The sequence below is a fragment of the Dunckerocampus dactyliophorus genome, chromosome 5, assembly GCF_027744805.1.
Source record: "Dunckerocampus dactyliophorus isolate RoL2022-P2 chromosome 5, RoL_Ddac_1.1, whole genome shotgun sequence".
Lineage (NCBI taxonomy): Eukaryota > Metazoa > Chordata > Actinopteri > Syngnathiformes > Syngnathidae > Dunckerocampus > Dunckerocampus dactyliophorus.
This window is the reverse complement of record NC_072823.1, coordinates 24,962,944-24,983,115: the sequence shown is the minus strand read 5'-3', so window position 1 is coordinate 24,983,115 and position 20,172 is coordinate 24,962,944. Positions and strand designations below refer to the sequence as shown.

Here is a 20,172-nt window from a genome sequence, read left to right as displayed (position 1 = left end):
TAAACAGGGATTACGTGAGCGGGCACAACAGCTGCTGAGTTCACGTTTGTGTTTGTGTGAATAATTTGTGTGATGTCATGTGCAAAATGTAAAGATGTTTATGTTTGATGTAAAAACGCAGGTCCTTTTTGGCCAGTTGCATCCTGATTGACTACAAACAGAGGGGGTGGAGAAACATCTGTGTGTGCGTATGTGTGGCATAATCAGGCTTCACACTGTGCGCTAAGCCCTGTACAAGGAGCAAAGACCATTCTGGATGGCGTTGATTGGTGGATATTTGCATGCATTAGTTGCTTGGTTGCACAGAGCTTTCATCCAAGATCACAGCCTAATCCCATCATAAACACAAGCTTGCCAATATTGAATATTTGCTAAAGAAACACTTTTCTGAGTGGTAATTAATTAATTAATTAAGATGGGTGGGACATTTACGATGCGTGACAGTTTTTTTTTTTAATTGGCCATTGGCACAAATACTAAAAAAACAAAAAAACCAAAAAACAAACCCTGCAAAAAAAGAAAAAAGCCAAAATATTAAGAGAGTAAACTCATAAAATTAAGGGGAAAAATTTTAAAAGATGACAAATTTTAGGAAAGAAAGTCATAATATGAGAAAGAAACTGGGAAAATATGGGAAAAAATTATAATATTATGAGAACAATGTCAGAATATTAGGAGAAAAAAATGTACAAGAAGGAAGTTTAAATTTTTGTAAGAATAAAAATAGAAAGGAAGTGTAATGTAAGGAAAAAAAGACCTCTATATTCGACTCTGAAGGTGTACGTAATGAATTGTCTAGAGGAGGTCACACAGAGTGGATCCACCTAGTCTTGATTCAGCAGTTGTAACCCCGCACATTCACAAATTTCATATCCAAAAATAAATTGTTTTATCTGTGGGAAAACCCGCCCATTCATGTTTTTTCTTTTCTGAAAATAGTTTTCATCAGACCATCCCTACTTCTCATTATTACACATCTTTAGCCTTCTCCCTGATCATTAAAATAAAAATTGGTAACACATTGGCCACACATGTGAAACTGTAAACATGAAACATACTTCAATGTAACCTTGTACTTGTATGCATGTTTGAAATAAAGTAAACCATTACCACTACAAGGAAGTACAACATAGTTATGTCAACGTCACGCCTGCTACTCTCTGCAGTTGAGTAAATCATGAGGAAATACAATAAACAAGTATTGTCCACTGCAATACTGTCCTATTGGCTTGCATGTTAAAAAAAAGTTAAGCGGGAACTGGGGCGCCTCGACAGTCAAAACATTACCGCTGGATTGTTGACAGAAGTCTACGGAACACTTCAGACACTCAAATGACCAGGACGCAACACTCATCTCGACAAGCGTGCGTGCGTGTGTGTGTGTGTGTACATGTCGTTTCTTCTCAAGCTGTGTGCCTTCCCTGAAGTCCTCTATACAGACATCCCTCGCTACATCACGGTTCAAACATCGCTCCCCCAGTCTATCGCAGTTTTCTAAAAAAAATAATAATAAATGATCGCTTTTTCGTGGTTGACTAAGGCCTATTATTCCTCAAAAATATTGAAAGGCTAGTTATATGTAGTACTCTGGCCACTGGGCGTCAGTAATGACACAAAACATTGCTGCGACATGACATTACATCACATTACCGTCACACTGCATGTACTCAGCCATGGTATGTCCGACATGAGTGAAAGGAAGTTTTCCTATTCTGTGAGGAAGTAGTAAGTTTTTGGCTTCTTATTTTGTCCTTCCCTACTCCGTTTTAAACACTTTCTTAAGTGTTACGATGTTGTTGTCGCAGAAAAGTAGTCCAGTTAGGAACATATTGAGTAACTATAATTGTTGTATGACCACATCCAACCAACAAGCACATGTTGACTTAACCCTGAAGAAGCCAGAGTCTTTTGTGTTTAACCTTATTGAAAATAAGTTATGCTTATTATGTGCTTATTACCACAAATGTACTTTGAATTGAACCTAAGAACATATACTGAATTATTATTGGCTCTGGGCTGTGGTTAGATGATGTCATCTGCTAATTTTCATATTATTGAATATGATGTAACGGATGCTGTAGGAAAAAAGCATAACAAAAAAGTGAGTAAAAAGACCTTAATTACATTTAGAACTACAAATAAACTTGATTCTTGCTTTAAAATTGGCCATCACTTCATCAAAATAAAATATCTTTAATATTTTATCCCAGCCAGTGCCAAGTCTAGACAGTCTAGACAGCGTAATAATTACATCCGGACTCGCCTCCAGCCTCCACCCTTTATCCTGCAGTCAGGACAACTTGTTTAATGTATCGCACAATGTTCTCCCATCTCACGTTCTGACACACTGACAGGTAAGTGACCGAGTCCGAATGAGGCTTGAGTGTCATTGAATGAAGATTAAGAAACATTTACGTTTTAGATCGCCCCCTGTGAAAACAACAAGATCCACATGCGTGATTCATTGGTACTTTGGATTCGTAGACCTCCACTATGCTCTCAGTGTGCCACGAGCGCTAACTATGCACTGACCGCTTGTGACTACTCTGGGGAAGGGCGGACCTCTAAGCAGCACCCACTGCTGCTGAGTGAGAGCAGAAATTGCAGAACAATATGTACTTTCACTTTCTGAAGTCTCCAAATAATAGAAAACTCTCCAATGATGCCCGCAGAAGTCGCTCGATTTGTCGCTGGCCGCTTTTGAGAAAATATGCTGCCAAGAGGGTTTGGAAAGTTGCCAGATTTAGCTACAAAATCGCCAAGTTGGCAACATTGCACATATACAGTATGTAAATATATTAAGTTTTTTTTTTAGCCTTTTTACAATAATATATCCAAATCAGCATCCTTTGATTTTTTTTCTGGAAAAGTTTGGACTGTTGAATGGATTATTTTAAGACTTTTAAAGACACAGTTGTTGCTTCTTATGGGGTAAACTATGCCATCAGGTGGGTGACTTTAAGGACGTCATCTTGCAGCCATAAAAAGGAGCCCAGGTGTAAAAATAGATGTCATTAGCATGAAGCACCTCTTCACGTCCACTGTCAGGGCCCGCTGTGCTCCAAAAGGCTAAAGATTGCTCGAGTAATGATGACGCTTCTCTGGTGGGCAAGTCATGGAATAAGTTTGCGGGAGGAAAAATCAGCCAAAAGCAAAGAGAGTATTTAGGAAGAATAAACAAGCCCTGCGGTAACGTCCCGCTCCAGTTTTTCATTTTTATTATCCTTCAAAGTATTCAGCATTTAGCTCAGCATGGAGGCGGCGCCACATGCTGCACTCAGAAATGTCACTCACTGTATGTGCTGTTTTTTTGGAAGGAAATGACCTTGACTCATATATGTTGTTTTGGAAAGGAAGTGACCTTGAAAAGACTCAAACCTGCGACTCTATGTGCTGTTTTTTTGGAGGGACAGGAAAAAATTAAAACATGCTCACCTCCAGCAGCTCCGAGACGATAGGGAGGACCTCTGGGTTGCAGATGTCGATGGAGTCGTCTCTGTATGTCTTCTTCTTGTAGCGGATGTTGCCCAGGTGGAGGATGGCCGACAACAAACAGAAAATCCTGACCGGGAGGAAACACATAATTTTGTTAGGGATGTTTGGTTGAACTGAATTCAAATATCATCACCATCCAAGCTCCAACAATAATCAGGACTTTGACAATACAAGACATGTTGACATAAATAGCGATTCGTCATAGAAATGACCACTTTGGATGTCAAATTTTATGTCGACAAAAGTGCTAACTTAAGCCCGAACTTTTTAGCAATAAGAAGAAAACAGTGGACCAAGACTTAATGAGTTGTTTGACATGTATGTGAGCAGTATGAGAAAAGCGCAGCAAAGCGCAAGCGCAGCGCGGAGGTGATGTTTTTGCCGGCGTTTATCTGTTTGTCTGTTTGTTTGTGTTCAAATTAACTTGAAAAGTTCTGAATGGATTTGGATGACATTTTCAGAAATTGTCAGAAATGGGATGTGGAAGAACTGATTACATTTTGGGGGTGATCCGGATCACCATCTTGATCCAGGAGTTTTTTAAATGATTCTTTAACATTGCGAGATATGACCATTTTCGGTATTTGTGCATCTAACTCCACAAAAAATGGTCAAAGCACTTGAGGAAAAATACAGGTTTCCAACAGGTTCTACAAAATATCAAAACTGATCCAAAAAATGTAGGATTATTATTTTGGTGTGAATCACAATGTGGGGGGAAATATGGTGCTTGGCAGAGGTCTCCGCTCTCCGAATGCTTCTCTACTTTTTGCTGTTTTCCGGTTGTTGGGCAGCAGGCAAACCGTTTGTAGAGTGCATTACCGCCACCTACTTGAAATGTATAACCGGGAGCGGCTGACTCTTCTGATGGCATCGCATCAAAGAAAAAGAATGTGAAAGTGAAAAGTCAAGTGACATTAGACATCGTAATATGTCCAGTAAGTGGAGAAACGCCAATCAACACTGTCTGCGTGCCCGGACTAAGCCACACAAATGCCACAACTAGGGGTGTCTCGATCAGATATCGATACTGGATTTCGGGCCGATATCAGCAGATTATATTGAATTATATCGGCCTGCATCTCAAATCTCAGAATTCCAGACTCCGTCCTAGCACATCTATCCAGCACCGACCAGATAGCGCCCCGAAATAAAACTATACCCCAGATGCATAAAGAAGTAAATGAGTCCGTTTTTGTCATAGATACTGTTACTGCCTATTCTTCTTTGAACAATCTCTTGATCAAGCTTTTTCCAACATTCCACACTACAAAATACATAATAAAAGTATATATGATTCATGCTGATATCGCATAGATATCGGTATAGGTCGATATTCAAGGCTGCAAAATCAGTATCGAGTCGGAAGCGAAAAAACTGTATCGGGACACCCATAGCTGCAACCATCATCAAGGATAAAGATGGTATTCTTGCTCCTATGAAATATACAGTGAAAACTAAACTACCACAATACCAGCCTGAACTCCTGCCTGTTGATTTTTTTTTTTGCGTTTTTACAATAATGAGCAGGGCATAACTGGAATGTTTTCATGAGAACAGAATGTCATACACGTTGACTTTAAGACGAAAGCAATAGAGCTGGAGATGAAAGCATAAAGATGAACAGTGATTGATTGTTTCCATCCTCCATACAGTCACCATAGCAGCAAACCACATACGCTCCCGCAAGAATGCTTTTTAGGATAAATATCTGCACATTCACCGTAGCACACTATAATGCTGCGGTTCAAAGGTAATATTTCATCCCCGTGATACACTTACTGTTTGCGCGTGGCGGGAAGGAAGCCGACCATCTCCATGGCGAGCTGCAGACGCTCAAAGTCGTGTTTCAGGTCCTCGCCCTCCACACTGAAGCAGTCCTGCTGGTCAAGCACACCATTTTATTTGATAGCAAGAAGAAAAAAAAAACCCACAAGACCTTGTCCACATGCAACTGTAAGTTTGGTCTTTGGGATCTTTAGTAAAAAAAAAAAAAAAAAAACTACATTTTTAGAATTTTTTTTTCTATTCATTATATCTTCTCTTTTTTGGAGTCCAAAGGTTTGTTTGTTATCGGGATTACAAATGTCAAAGATTGGCAGACTGTGTGTGTGTAGAGACGGTGACCAAGATGGCTGCTGCTGTTTTTTCTCGGCTCTGATTGGCTGATAAAAAAGTTGAAGAAGTTACAAAGAGTTTGAAGTCCCAGTGACCAAACATGAATTTTAAAAAATGGCGGCACTTTCAACAGCGAGTGGAGAACACACACTCAAGGAGAAGTTTGCTATTAGCAAAATGGTAGAATTCAAGTTTGAGGTGCGAGAGTGATAATTAGGGATGGGTATCAATACTCAATGCCATAATTGCACTGGTGCTGACGTAAACAATAGTAACCGTAGATATGGGTGCCTAATTTCAGTGCTAAATTAACATTTATTAATTAATAGTTACATTAATCATTACTATTAATTAAGTGGCACGGAAATGAGACAAAAATGAGGTCGCCGTCACCTAATTTTGGATGTAACTATAGTAACTATAATAATTTGGAGGTAACTATAATGCTGGAAAGTTTGGTTTTACATAATCTCAGAAGATGTCAACTGAGCCTCCTGAAGGCGATATTGTGATATTCTGCAAGTAACGTCATGTAGGTCAGTGGTTCCCAAACCTTTTACAGTTGCGTACCCCTTCAGACATGTGACTTGAAGCCAAGTACCCCCTACTGCTGCAGACTTAAAAAACATGAACCATATTCACATTTCATTCAACTGAAGTATTAAACATGATTAATTGGCTAATTAATTTTATATTAAGTAATTCTGGTTCAAAAATGTTTATGGTGCATGGTCAAATTTTGATAAAAGTTTTACATGAGTACTGGTAAGTAGATAAGATTTGAATTTCTCTTGGAGATGAATAAAGTATCCAAGTATTCGTCCTACATATTTTTTATTTCAGCCGGACGTTGGGATCCTTCCCTTTGAATGGGTTGAACTTGAGCTTCACTTTTTAATCTGCATATTAGTTTGATACCATATTTCAAGGGAAAGTTGAACAAACATGATAAACCAGTATCCAAAGTACAAAAATACATACAAGCAGCGATAAAACCTCATTTTCAGAGGAATCTCCACTCTTTCATCCTGACACGGACATACACTGACATGTTTTCACAGCACGGGGACTGGAACACCGATATAAGTTAAACCTTCAAGATTACACACTCTTAATACACAACATAATCATCAAACGTACTTACTTATTCATATCTCACACAGAGCAATGAAGAACTTCATAGCGCGCCTCCTTCCTTCTTTCTGCTACGATGGTGCACTCAGTGCTATGAGGCATTCAGGTACACTCGTAATTTAGAGTATTAGGCACTAACTGTTTTTCATTTTTATTCACGTACCCCCAATAAAACTTGGCGTACCCCTGCGGGTAAGCGTACTATAGGTGGGAATCTCTGGACACTTCACGTTTTGATGCAATTACAATTTAGAGGCCTGCGATGCGATGACGAAACGATTATTGATGCATCCCGATGCAACTTTTTTGTGATGAATAGTTTGTAAATTTTTTCATGCATCATTTTTTTCTATATACTGTATAATTTCTTTTTAATCACTGTGTACCACTAAAACAAAGAATATTTGTAATAATCCACAATTAGAATAAACATGAAACAGATGAATTTACTTCCATTATCTTTTAATAATCGGAAGGTTACATCGACCAACATATTTCCCATTGCACAGAACCAGCAGGAAAAGTAATGTGCACCAATAGCAGCATGTATAAAATTAACAAATAAATAATAGACTTCTGAATCCAAACTAAAATCCTGCACATTGAATCGCTGACAAAATAACATTTTTGCTGTATAGCAAAGTCAAAAACAGCTTTCATAAAAATTTTGATTTCTGTAGCGGATCTCATACAAGAATAATGCTTACAGACGTCAGTATATTATGAAAAACCAAAAAAAATAGGCTGCCCTTATTCACAATTGTGGTGTCAGCAAAATAACGTTCTGATGGGATGTTGTATCTGGCTTCCTAAGTGCACAACAAAGCTCAAAAGCCCTGCTTCTCAACAACTGAATACGGCCACAAATCCTTCGCAATAAAAGTTGCGATTGACTTTGTGATTTGCCTTGTTTGCCTTTTCCGAGTTGGGTGGAAAATTAGTTATCACCTGCTCGATGGTTCTCTGGTTGGCAGCAACTTCAGCTGACTGTTTTTCCTCCTGGTTCGGGTGGAAACGTGCTACATGGTTTGTCATATTTGTCGTGTTCCCAAAATCTTTTAAGCTTGTATGACAAGGATTTCAAATTGTCTGGCTCTTGTCCAGCTCATTTTTACCTTCAACTACGTGAAAGCCAAAGTGCTTCCAGACTCTTGCTTTAAATCCAGCTGGTGCGGGTCGTAGTTTATGCTCAGCCATTCTGGTAGCGTCTTACACTTAGGTGCACCACCATAGACTGTTGGACCGCTTTCCGTCTTTTTGTTCTTTTTTTTTTTGTTCCGTCAGCATCGACTGTCATTTATGAATCGATTAATTATCGTCAATGTCCGCATCACGATGCATCTAAAAATCAATTATTTCCCCCACCTCTAACACGTTAGGTTTGGGAACCTAGGATGTAGGTAACTTAATACACAACTCTTGCATGCAGGATTACCTAGCAAACACTGCTGTAAAAGTAGTCTAACATTGCCACAATTGTGTATTAATTAACCATTTCTGCTGGAATTGTGCAAATGTGGAGAGTACTGTAAAATCTTGCAAATGTATTTTTGTGAATTCCATGTTCTGTATTGCTGCTGGTTTTGCTGTGATACTTATGACAATTTGTTGCAAATTTTCACATTTGTGCTTTTATTATTATTTTATTTATATTACTTGCATGTCACAAAATTCCTTCAAAAAATGAACAACATTTGTTTTCCTTTTTTTTAAGTACAGATTCAGGCAGTGGCACTCTTTTCAAAAGTAGCGATTTGGCACTATTTAAATGATACCCAACCCTAATGATAATGCACTCATTGGCCACATTAAATGCATTATCAATATTGGTTACCAACAAGGGGATCTTTCGTTCATTATCTTGCATCATCTTTATAAAGGCAGAAAATGTGTTTATATCACTATTGCTTGCTTTTGGCACTTTGTAGAAAAATGAAAAGCGGCATACAAATAAAAGGTATTATTACATCATTATTAATACGAGCGTTGAACCTTCCCCTTGAAGATAGTGCTTTCCAGCAGTCACCTGACATCAGATAATTTCAAAGCCAAGGATCAGTTTAAAGGGATTCTTTAAGGGTTTTGGTCATTTGTGCGTGTTCTAGGTAAAATAAAACAAAGCATTTATTAATTAAAAAAATAAAACATGGATTTTTCTTGACACATAAGTGGATTAGTGCTAAACTGAAAATTACATTTAAAAATAAATTTCTCCAGTTTTGAATGCAATGCAGTATCAACCTATTTATTGTCAGGTGATAATAAGATATCCCTTTAAGCGCTCGAGAGACAGCAGTGTGCAGAGCCTGGTCGTGCTAACCCTAACCCTCCATCCATCCTTAGTCCGAAACAAACATCACGGTGCGCACATACACCCACGTGCACACAAACGTGATACTGACCAGCTCACTCTCATAGTAATTGTCCCAGTGGCGTTTGTGTGATTTCTTTGTCATCTGCAAGTGAGGCACAGTGTGTTAGTGGCTTCGACAGACTGCAACGACAGACTGCCACCCATTCAGGGAAGCCATCATGTGACCTGATGCATGAGGTAACCACTCGACATTTGAGAAGCTATACATCCATCTAACATAAATACAGTGGAACCTCTAAAGGTGAACACAGTCTGTTCAGGGACGCAGGTCGACCTTCTGTGTTTGGATTTCTAAACAACATTTCCCACAGGAAATCATGGAAATAGAAATCTGTTCCAGGGTCAAACTGTTGCCATCATAAAACCTCTATTATCTGTACAGAGCCAGAAGCGAAGCTACAGCCCCTTTAGGTCTGCATAAGCGGTTGTCAACATAACTGAAACGAGCCATTGCGTGCACATTTACGTGTGATGTGGAGAATAAACAATAATAAATAATTTTTTACCCATTTGTGCATATTTTTATTTCGATTCTTGTGTTTTCATTTGATACTTTATACTCTTATCTAACAGAGTTGCTCCACTAATTTCCTTGTATGTCTTGAGTGCAATGACAAACCTTTTGGACATGCACAAAACTTTCTTTCGGTGGTCTAAACATATTTTGCACAGAACAGGAGGTCACGTTTTAATGCTGTGTAACAAAAAAATATATATATTTTGCAAATTTTTCATTTTGTTAGTTCCTGTGGTAGAATCCACGTTAATACTGCCTGTTTTAATTTTGAAGCTTACTTTGCACTGAGCAGCAAGTCAGTGACTTACACTTGCTGCTTAACGTAACTTCCTGTCAATATTCTTCAACTTTTCTTCTCTTAACACCCCTTGTGGACCCTAATCTTTTTGGAAGAAGTGGCACAAAAAAATCTAAAGAAAAAGCAAAACGCTCAGGAGGTTCGCTGACGCCGTCCAAGGTTCAACTTTAGAGGTTCCGACACTTGTAGACAATGTTATTTCCACAGCACAGTTTCATAGAAGTGACGGAAAAATGTAAAAAACAAAAAACAAAAAAAAAAAAAAAAAAAACACAATGGAAATAAAATGTACAAGTAGAAATATATTAACAGTGTAGACATATTTAGGATGTAACAGAGGGAAAATCTGGAGGAGAGAAGATAAATATGGATGAACTGTTTGTGTATTTGTGTGTGTACAGGAGAAACACACACACACACAGACGCACGACTGCCAGCGGCCTCGGCACGCAAGCTGCTGCCAGATTAACTGCAGTAGTCCTACTGTTTCCATGGAAACAGAGGTGTATAGCAACAGGGGCAGCTGGGAGGAGGGAGGGGGTTTGTTGTGGGGATTCACGGAGGAAAGAAAATTGAATTTTTGGGGTGGAAACCCAAAAAGATAAACAGACGTTTGTCTTTCTTCCACTCTCAAAGAGTGTGTCCATGCTAAGATGGAATTTGACGCATACACGTAAACACATACACACATGCACCAGTGAAGGCTTGAAACCTTTCAGCTGATGCAACGGACACCAAAGATTACCCCAGTTGTGTGAATATGAAGGAATAGCTAAATACCGTAGAAATTCAGTTATGTCGACACCCCTTAGACTGGCTGAGTGACATCAACATAAGCGTTTGTTGACATCGCTGAAACCGAAACTAACCATTGCTTGCACTTGTGACTTTGGCCAGAGACATAAGGAGAATGGGTGAGCTTCTTTGGCACTGAACAGCTTATTTTGCACTGAACAGCAAGTCACTGTGTCCACATGTTAATGCTGTGGAACTGGACAGTACTTATGTTGTTGCTTAGCGATATTGAGGAAGTTGACAATACTACCACATGTCGACATATAGAAAATCATTTGTGTATGTCGACATCGACTTAAGCAGGCACTTTTTAGTAATATTTTCAACTGAGACAGGTTGGCGACATAAGCAGAGCGGACTTAAACGGGTTTCACTGTATTAAATAAAAATGTCAACTACCACACAAGGAAGCAAGGAGCAGAGGAAGGAAGGGGAAACTTAAAGAAGATGAAAGGGAGGAAGATCAAAGAAGGAAATGAGGTAAAACGGAGAGAAGGCATTTGAAGTCTGCCATCTTCACTTCCTTCTTATGTTTTTATAGGTACTCCATGTGTGCGTGTGTGTGTACTCACCTGGTTGAGGTAGTGGTATTCCTCAGGTTTTAGCATATGGAAGGACGTCCTTTCCTCCTCGCTGGCTCCAGCTAGCAGGTAGTAGAAGACATGGTAGTTCCTGTGAGCACACAACCAACCAGTTAACCCTGCCTGTCAGTTACCACAACCAGTCAGATGAACACGGGTTAAAAGACTTCAATAACCTGTCTAAGCTTGTCTATATGAAAGAAGATGGTCCATTACAGGCTAGAAGGCAATGACAAGTCGTTTGTGGTTTGTCCCACCAGTTGATTTGCGTGTGAATGAAGTAAGAAAAATGCAATTGGAATTGGAAAAAAATCATGTGACAAACAGGAAGTGACGCTCTCACCTTTCATTGTGCTCCTGGTAGACCAACCGGGATTTCTCCAGCAGGTACTTCTCCACATAGGCCCTGAAACCACACACACAGCCAACAATTGATTGCGTGTATTACTATGAATCATCTATTCTTAGCGCCTAGTAATGAATTGTTTGCGTTGCGTGTATGTGTGTCTCACCCTCTGACAGTGCCACTGGCTTGGTAGTTAACCTGAATGAACTTGCCGAAGCGACTCGAGTTGTTGTTGTGGGCCGTCTTGGCGTTCCCAAAGGCCTGAGGAGAGAACAGAGAGAGCGCCACCGTCAGGTCAGTGGTAATTGCCAGCTGAAGCAGCTTTCTCAGACTGAAATAAGAACCCCTTAACTGGACTGTCAATTACAGGATGCTTAAGACAAACAACCATCCACATCAATGGACAGTTAAAAGTCTCCAATTAAACTAACATGCATGTTTTTGGGATGTGGGAAGAAGCCCGAGGACCCGGAGAAAACCCACGCACACATGTGCAGAACATGCAAACTCAACACAGAGATGACCCAATGGAGATTCGAACCCTGTGAGGTGGACGTACTTAACACAAGGCCGCCGCGTAGGTCTTTATCGAAATTTGTCGTCACATTATTAAAGGCACATGCCAAAATGTAAACGCAACACACCCAATATTTCATCACTCTAAGTCAGCTTTGGACATTGCAAGACATTGCAGCATGCCATGCACTGTTGTGACTATTCCAGGCGGGTTCCACCATAAACAGCCCTCAATGTCAGCAGCATACCATGCACTGTAGCAACTATTCTGGTGCTATACAGTATATTTACAAATTAAATCGCATGTTTGTGTGAATGTCTTTCATAATTGTTTGTGCTGGCCTATAGCCTACTTTTGAAAAATGAGCTCATAAGTACCACCCTTAAAGCAGAACTGATCTTGCGGGCAACATCTGGCAAAGCTAGAAAGGATGATCTGTGGAAAGTGCAGTGCCTGCCTCTCAGGTCTGACGTTTTTAAATGTTATTGTTATAATGTCATAGACTTAAAGAAAAGTTAAAGAGGCTTTTTGGAAGTCCTTGTCTTTATTTGATGTCACAGTAATGATGTTGCATGGCACAGTTTACAAACTGTACTGTACATAAGTGGAACTACATATCTCAGAGTCAACGTTGTAAGGTCAGGAGGCTCACCAGGGGGCCCACATGCCACCATGCACCACACTGACAAATTCCTAACACACCACAGTCACTATTCACACACACAGAGCTACACATCCATCATTAGAGGACACATTCAGGTTCTCATTAGGGACACGTTGGGCCCCACCGTGTCTGCTTACGCCACAGGAGGTGAAAGAAGAAACGAAGAATGAAGAGACAAAGAAAAGGAGATGAAAATATAGAGCGAGGGGTTGGGGGTGAGATAAGAAGAAAGATGACAGGATGGAGGAGATGACAAGAGACACAATGAGGAGAACAACAACAGACTACAGGAAAGGAAGTAAATCACATGACGTGAGAGATGGAGGAGTGCACATGATGAAGAGGATTATTAATGCAATCAATAAAAGATGAAAGTTTACATCATAAAAGTGAATATAATAAAACTTAGATCCCTCTCCTTAGATTCATTCAAAGACACAGTTAGCTTTGACTCTATTTTTGAACATATCCACCGCTCAACCGTACTTTTACCCTCCACTTCCTCCGCAAATGTCCACAGGACAGGACGCACAAGCCGCAATTTCAGGCTAATGATCCAAAAACCATCAAATGAAATTAGTGTTGAATCCTGGTGAGTACTGTTAGCTTTTATTTTACAGATTATTTTGCACTGAACAGGGAGTCACTATTTTAATGCTCTGTAACTAGACAGTAGTTATGTTGTGGTACGCTACAATAATGAGGACATTAACAATTCTACAACACATGTCGACATACACGAAACAGGTTTTTATAGAAATGACCCCTTTGGGTCTCAAATTTGGTGTTGAAAAAAGCGGTTGACCATGTATGTTGATGTAGACTTAAGTTGCCACTTTACAATAATAATACCGGGACTTGATGAGATGATACACACAGACCAGTTGGCAACATAAATGGAGCCGACTTAAGTGGGTTTCACTGTAGAACAGGCTGTGCAATAAACTGGAATGGAATTTAACAGCTTTTTCGACAACGTCTTCTAGAAGCTAGAAGATTGAGCATCAACAAAGAGTGTTAAGAAAAGAAGATGAGAAGAGAAGAAGAATATAGGCATGAAATTCTGTCAAATTCAAAGCAGAAAGACATTGTCTGTACACTGAAAGCGTTTTTGATGGCCACAGTTTCACTCTGGAACAGATTATTTCTATTTGATGGCGATGAGATAGACCAGCATCTAGAAGCGGATGGTGTCCCTTCTTTGTGTGTGTGCGTGTGTGTGTGTGTGTGTGTGTGTCCGCGTGTGCGTGTGTATGCTTTCTATGAACGGTATGCATGAGATTAACGAGCAGACCAACAAAGTCTGGGTGATTTAGTGGTGAACGCTACTTTGTGGTCAGCGCCTGCTGTGACCACAGCATAGGAAAACACACACGGTTGTGTTTTTGTGTGTGTGCGTGCATGTGTGTGTATATATGTGTACTTGAGGTGAGAGAAAGAAAGAAAACCTTTTTTTTTCTTGAAAATGTTCATAACATTGTGACAGTGCAACATTGTAGTATGCATGCCAGGCCAGTAGTCGGCGATGTTACTTCTATGTCCAAACACCTACATACAAGCACGCCACGTTTGTCCTTTCTGGTCTTCTCCCAAACTAATTTTACTGTTTGTTGGGCACGTACATGTGTTTTCTACTGGATGTACACAATAGTGATATGCTGGACCACAAGAATGTTGTTTCCAAGAACAGACGCTTTGATATTAAATGTTAGCGTGTTTAGGCTCCAAAAACCCAGATAAACAAGTCAAAAATGCTGCCTAACCTAAATGAACTGTTTACGAGGGTTGGACATCGTTTGAATTTTGAAAGATTCTCGTTCCAATTCCAATTCCCAACAATTCGCAAATCCGATTTTAAGAGGCAGCGTCATAAAAGTTTGCATGGTTTAAATGAGGGCACAAACCACAGATCTTTTTGGATGGCATGTCTGAACTTCTCCATGAATTTTTTTAATGGTATAAGCTTTTTATCAATTTTACATTCAACTTGACGGTCTAGTGGTTAGCATGTAGGCCACACAGTCACAGTCTGGAGATCGGGAAGACCTGGGTTCGATTCTCCCCTGGACATTTCTGTGTGGAGTTTGCATGTTATCCCCGTGCGTGCGTGGGTTTTCTCCGGGTACTCTGGTTTCCTCCCACATTCCAAAAACATGCATGTTGTATATACTGTATATATGTGCACTGCGATTGGCTAGCGACCAGTCCAGGGTGCAACCCGCCTGTCGCCCGAAGTCAGCTTGGATAGGCTCCAGCATACCCCTGCGACCCTAATTAGAATAAGCGGCATAAAAAATGAACAGATGGATAGAAGTTTATTTCCACAGGCGTAAACTTTCACGAAAAAGGTTTACTTTAGTAAGGCTCATGAAAAGGCATTTCCACATATGCTGACGTTCATGTGTGCGATGCTGCAGGCACTAAAACGTGCACTACCCTGGGTGCCCAATATCAAATAACCGACGTGTAAAACGTTTGTCTATAAAAAGTACACAGGCTACCGTTAGCTGGATATTTGAGTTGAGCTGCCGTATTAGCGCTAGTATACTTTGTTTGCTGCCTCAATGTTGGTGTGAGCTACTTTTTATGATACCCTTATTTAGACCCAAGTAAACAGGATGTGGTGCACAGCGCTCTTATTTTGAAGGCAGAAACATGTTGTGTGGGTTGAGAAGGTCTCTTGACTTGCTAAATGAGACGTGCTGTGTGAACATGAATAAACTTGCATTCTGCAATCTTTATTTACACCGAACACAGAACCAGCACAGCAGCGGGCATCCTGAAACCCTCGGTTACATTGACATGAGGCAGACGTCATTTATTGTTTGACTTCCCTAAATCTAACTGCTTAGAGCAGGAGTTGGGAACCTACAGTATGTCTCACGAGCCATATACTGTATGGCTCTTTTGGTATCTGCATCTGGCGCTCACACATTTCTTAACACTATACAATTTTTGAATTTTTCTTTTTCTTTTTTTTTCCTCGCTGTACTGTAAAACGTAAACGAAAACGTTAAAGTAAAATGTTAAACAAATGACTGAGTTAAAAATAACATTCAAAATCGGAAACATTATAATGCATTTTAATCTATTTTTCATTTTCTACCGCAATGCAGACGCCAACTGTCCTTCCGATATTTTCCATGTCAGACGCCAAAGCACGTTTATAATTGGATAATGCGGTAGCCTACCAGGTCATTGAGAGATCAAGATGTAAATGTCCCGCCTTTAGCTAGCTAATTCTGTAGCACAAATACTTTTGACGAAGAGGATGTCGATAATAAAGAAAGATGAGGAGTACATTTCAACACAAATGGACAGAGGAATTTGCCTTCGTGAAGAGCGCAGGTCTGGTGGTGTGTCTTAATATCCAGTGATCAAATTTAATCGATGAAACGGTAAACTGTAAAGCGGCACTTTGACACACGCCATGCTACATTTGCATCTAAATATCACAGACAGAAGAAAGCATGCCAAGAGCTACTGAGAGCAAGCTAGTCAGCAGCAACTCCGTGTGTGGAGCAGACAAGCTGACCCGTCTTCGGCCAGCTTTGCTGGTTCTTTAGCAATAGTGGGGAACAGAAAGCCATACACAGATGGCGAATATGCCAAAACATTCATGCTTGATTTGGCAAATGAACTTTTTGACAACTTTTCGGATAAAGACAAGATAATCAAATGAATAAAAGACATGTCTCTGTCAGCAAGAACTGTTCACGATTGTACTGTCATGATGCCAAATCAAGTGGAGGAAACAAGTGAAGGACATGAATCTTAAACTTAAACAACCAGACAACGAAGCCATCAGCAAAACCATGCAGCACCAGAAGTCACATTAATTGTAAGAAGTATTTTAATTTATTATTCACCAGCTTCAGTATAGAAACCTTATTAAAAAGAATAAATGCAGAGACTTATTATATTCTAAAATTGCTGTTCTTGTCTAAAAATGCATGCATTTAGTTGTATTCAGTGTCAGGCCACACTGTTATTTCTACATTCTGGAGGTGTTTAATCATGTTGATAGTACAACCTCCTTTGCATGATATCATTGTATTGCAAATGTTGCATTTAGCTTGACATGATAGAGACTCAAATAAGGGACAGCAGCCAGTGACGTTTAAACCAACTGTGTACAATGGAATGTTTAATATTTGTGTTTGATAACTTCTGTGCTGTCGCTGCACAATGTTGGGCACTAAATAGGAATTGGGAGCTTAGACCTGCAGTGTAAAGACAGTGGGACCTGCTTAAGTCTGTCTCTACGTCAAACAACTCACGTCCTGGTCCACATTGTTATTACTTCTAAAAAGTGCCTGCTTAAGTCAGCATCAGCATACATGGTGGACCGCTTTTAGTGACATAAAAACTGAGCTCCTACAGGGTCATTTCTATGAAAACTTGTTCGGTTAATGTCGACGTCTGTTGTAGTATTATTAACTTCATCATCATCATCATCGCTAAGCAGCGTGACACGACAACAGTGACAAATGTGTAGTTACAGAGCATTAGAACGTGCACACACTGATTTCCTGTTCAATACAAAATAAGCTTCATCAAAAAAAGCCTAGCGGTTTTATTCTGGATTCTACACCCATTTATTTATTTGTTTTAGAGGAAAGATCTGCATATGTACAAAAGCTTTATTGTCATTGTAGTGAAGACATACAAGGAAATTAGCGCAGCAACTCTGTTAGATCCATCCATCCATCCATTTTCTATGCCACTTGTCCTTACCATAATGTCCTCAGGATGGCTGTGCATAAAAAAGTCTTTCATTTGGGTCTATAAAACAGCACAGTATACCTTACAGAAAGACTCATTCTACACTTCAATGTGGCCAATGCGGCCGGACGGTTCTTCTTCTGTCTTTGACTGGCTCTAACTACCAGGCGAACGCCATTGCCCCCTATAGCCCAACCCCTAAATCACTGCTCAGAACTCTACACAATACTCCCATCGCTAAAGTATCATAAGAAAACAGAAGAATCCAAATAAAAATATGCACAAACAACAACAGCTTATGTGGATCCCAGTGATCCAGTCGGAGGGACGTCGAGATAAGCGGGTTCCGCTGAAAATGTGTGGCTTTAAATGGTGTACATTATTTGCATAGCCCATGGTGCCATATGGAGGCGATAATAGCTAAATTGTGCTAAACAGGTCAAGTCAGAGATGCAACACGTAGCTGCACATACTACACATCTAATTCCACGTCCAAGCAAATGTGTTGCCCCTCTGGCTGTGAGCGTCAGCCTAAAATAACACCATGCTAATGCATGCTTCTCACACCCCCAGGTTCTTCCACGCCGTCATAATACATTAGCAGGTCCTCTCCCGCTACTTAAAAAAATGAAGCTTGATCTCTTCCCCCAGCCTCTGAGGAAACACGACGTGTAGCTATTTCCAAACACGATTGAGCTTGTTAAGCGGAAAGCGCAGAGGAACAAGACGGGAGCTAGCCTTTAATTAGCATGTCAGGAACTTCCTGTTAGCAGGGGGTAAAATCAACACAAATGCTAAAACATTCATTGTTGTTTCCTCTGCAATACAGCAGCAGTATTTCGCCACCAGCTACAGTACCATAAACCTTAAGATGACCTACATTTGGAAACACAGGTGGAACACTGCCAAGTAGGCCACTGTTAGTTTAGCTTTGTTAGCGTTGTGTCTGTTTCGTGGAGAGATAAAATATTTTTTGAAATAAAACAATAAAAGCACAGCAAAGCGGGGGTCAAAAACAGCTCCTTGGTGTACATTACCAAAACAACAACAAAAACACATTAGGTGACCTACATATCGAAAAGAAGGCCTTCTACTAGCTTTCATCTGTTAGCTTGCCACTCTTACCACTGAACCTGTAATGCTTTTAAGTGCTTTTTCCCCACATTACCAAACAAATTGATGAAACCTTTAAAAAGTAGTAGTGGCAAAATCAGCTAAAAAAAAATAAAAATCTGAAGAATTAAAACCTGAAACGGATTGTGTTTGACCTTAGACCAGGGGTGTCCAAAGTGCGGCCTGGGGTCCATTTCAGGCTATTTTTATTGGTCCTCGGCAGATTCTAAAAATACAATTAAACAAGAAAACAAAACAAAACAAAAAAAAGTAATTTTATAAGAATAAAGACAAAAAATTAAGGGAATAAAGTCACAATATTAAGAAAAACAATCTCAAAAAGTTGAAATAGTAAAGACTAAAATATGTAATACAAAAAATAATTGTAATACTATGAGAAACAAACAAAACAAAAAATACAATTGGAATTTTCAAAACATTTGGTTGGGTTAAACAAAAAATATTCAGAGAAAAAAGCTGAAATATTATGAGAAAATTTGTTACAAAAAAACAAAAAGTTGAAAAAGAGAAAAAGTTCATATTAATAATACGCTTTGTCATCAATAACACAAATGATTTTAAATATGAAAAACATCTCGGTATATTTATGTGGTTTGGCTTAAAAAATGTAAATGTGGCCTTGCACCTTCTGATTTTTCAGTATGCGGCCCCCGCTGGAAAAGCTTTAGATACCCCTTCCTTAGACTGTAGATTTGGACAACACAGCAAAGAAATAACTCAGGAAATAATCTCATAAAGTGCTTGGACATGGCCTGAATGCAACCATTTCATAAAATGTGCACTTCCTTCATGTTTATGAAAGACCACTCCTTTATTTTCCCCATGAAAAGTGAGTGTGCCATTGACCTCATTTACTGGCTGAACATTGAGTGCAGTCATGAAACAGCTAGCATATCTTTTTCCATTTGCTCTGTCTACCGTTTACGAGCTGCAGGCCACAATACATGATCAAAAACACATTGCCCTAATCAATGACAATTAAATACTTCCAGCTTTGTGGGAAGACTTTGGGAAGGGTCCTTTTCTGTCCCCAGTGCACAAAGCAAAGTCCTCAAAAGGAAAACTATTTTTTTTTGTTTGTTTTTTGTTTTTTTAAATTGTGCCCATCACCACCATCCCTTTGTGAGACAAGAACATACATCTTTCTCTTTTCTGTGTGTTCTAGATATTCGCCTCGTGCTAGCAGTAATGGGGAATCACCTATTTCGCCTGTAAAGCCTTCGAAAAAACAGCCAAAAACCGCCAACAACGCTCCATTTACGTAGCTTGACCTACATATTACCCAAGCTATAACGACATTGTTATTGTAGGAGCTAACACCAAGGAACTACTTTCCTGGTGTAGTGTCACAGCGCCTCTGGCCACGACCAAGAGATAAGGCTAGCTAGTGGAGCTGCTGCTGCATTGCTTTTGAGTTTGACAAAGTTAACACCGGGTTATAGATTATACTTCGTACGTGTATAGTGGAAGAGTG

General features: G+C 39.7%; 1 protein-coding gene across 8 annotated transcripts in view; it reads right to left on the bottom strand.

Annotated features, from left to right (window-relative positions):
• The window catches only part of LOC129181892 (unconventional myosin-IXa-like), a 108,153-nt gene that overhangs the window by 40,020 nt on the left and 47,961 nt on the right, over nucleotides 1-20,172 (bottom strand). For 3 of the 8 annotated variants that reach the window (XM_054777631.1, XM_054777634.1, XM_054777633.1), the window contains exons 3-8: nucleotides 11,825-11,919; nucleotides 11,656-11,718; nucleotides 11,304-11,403; nucleotides 9,150-9,203; nucleotides 5,278-5,378; nucleotides 3,436-3,562 (exon numbers count right to left, since the gene is read on the bottom strand). In XM_054777631.1, coding sequence (XP_054633606.1) covers nucleotides 3,436-3,562; nucleotides 5,278-5,378; nucleotides 9,150-9,203; nucleotides 11,304-11,403; nucleotides 11,656-11,718; nucleotides 11,825-11,919 — 540 coding nt within the window. The remainder of the gene's footprint in view (nucleotides 1-3,435; nucleotides 3,563-5,277; nucleotides 5,379-9,149; nucleotides 9,204-11,303; nucleotides 11,404-11,655; nucleotides 11,719-11,824; nucleotides 11,920-20,172) is intronic. The other 5 variants (XM_054777632.1, XM_054777638.1, XM_054777639.1 and 2 more) reach the window with 3 other exon arrangements.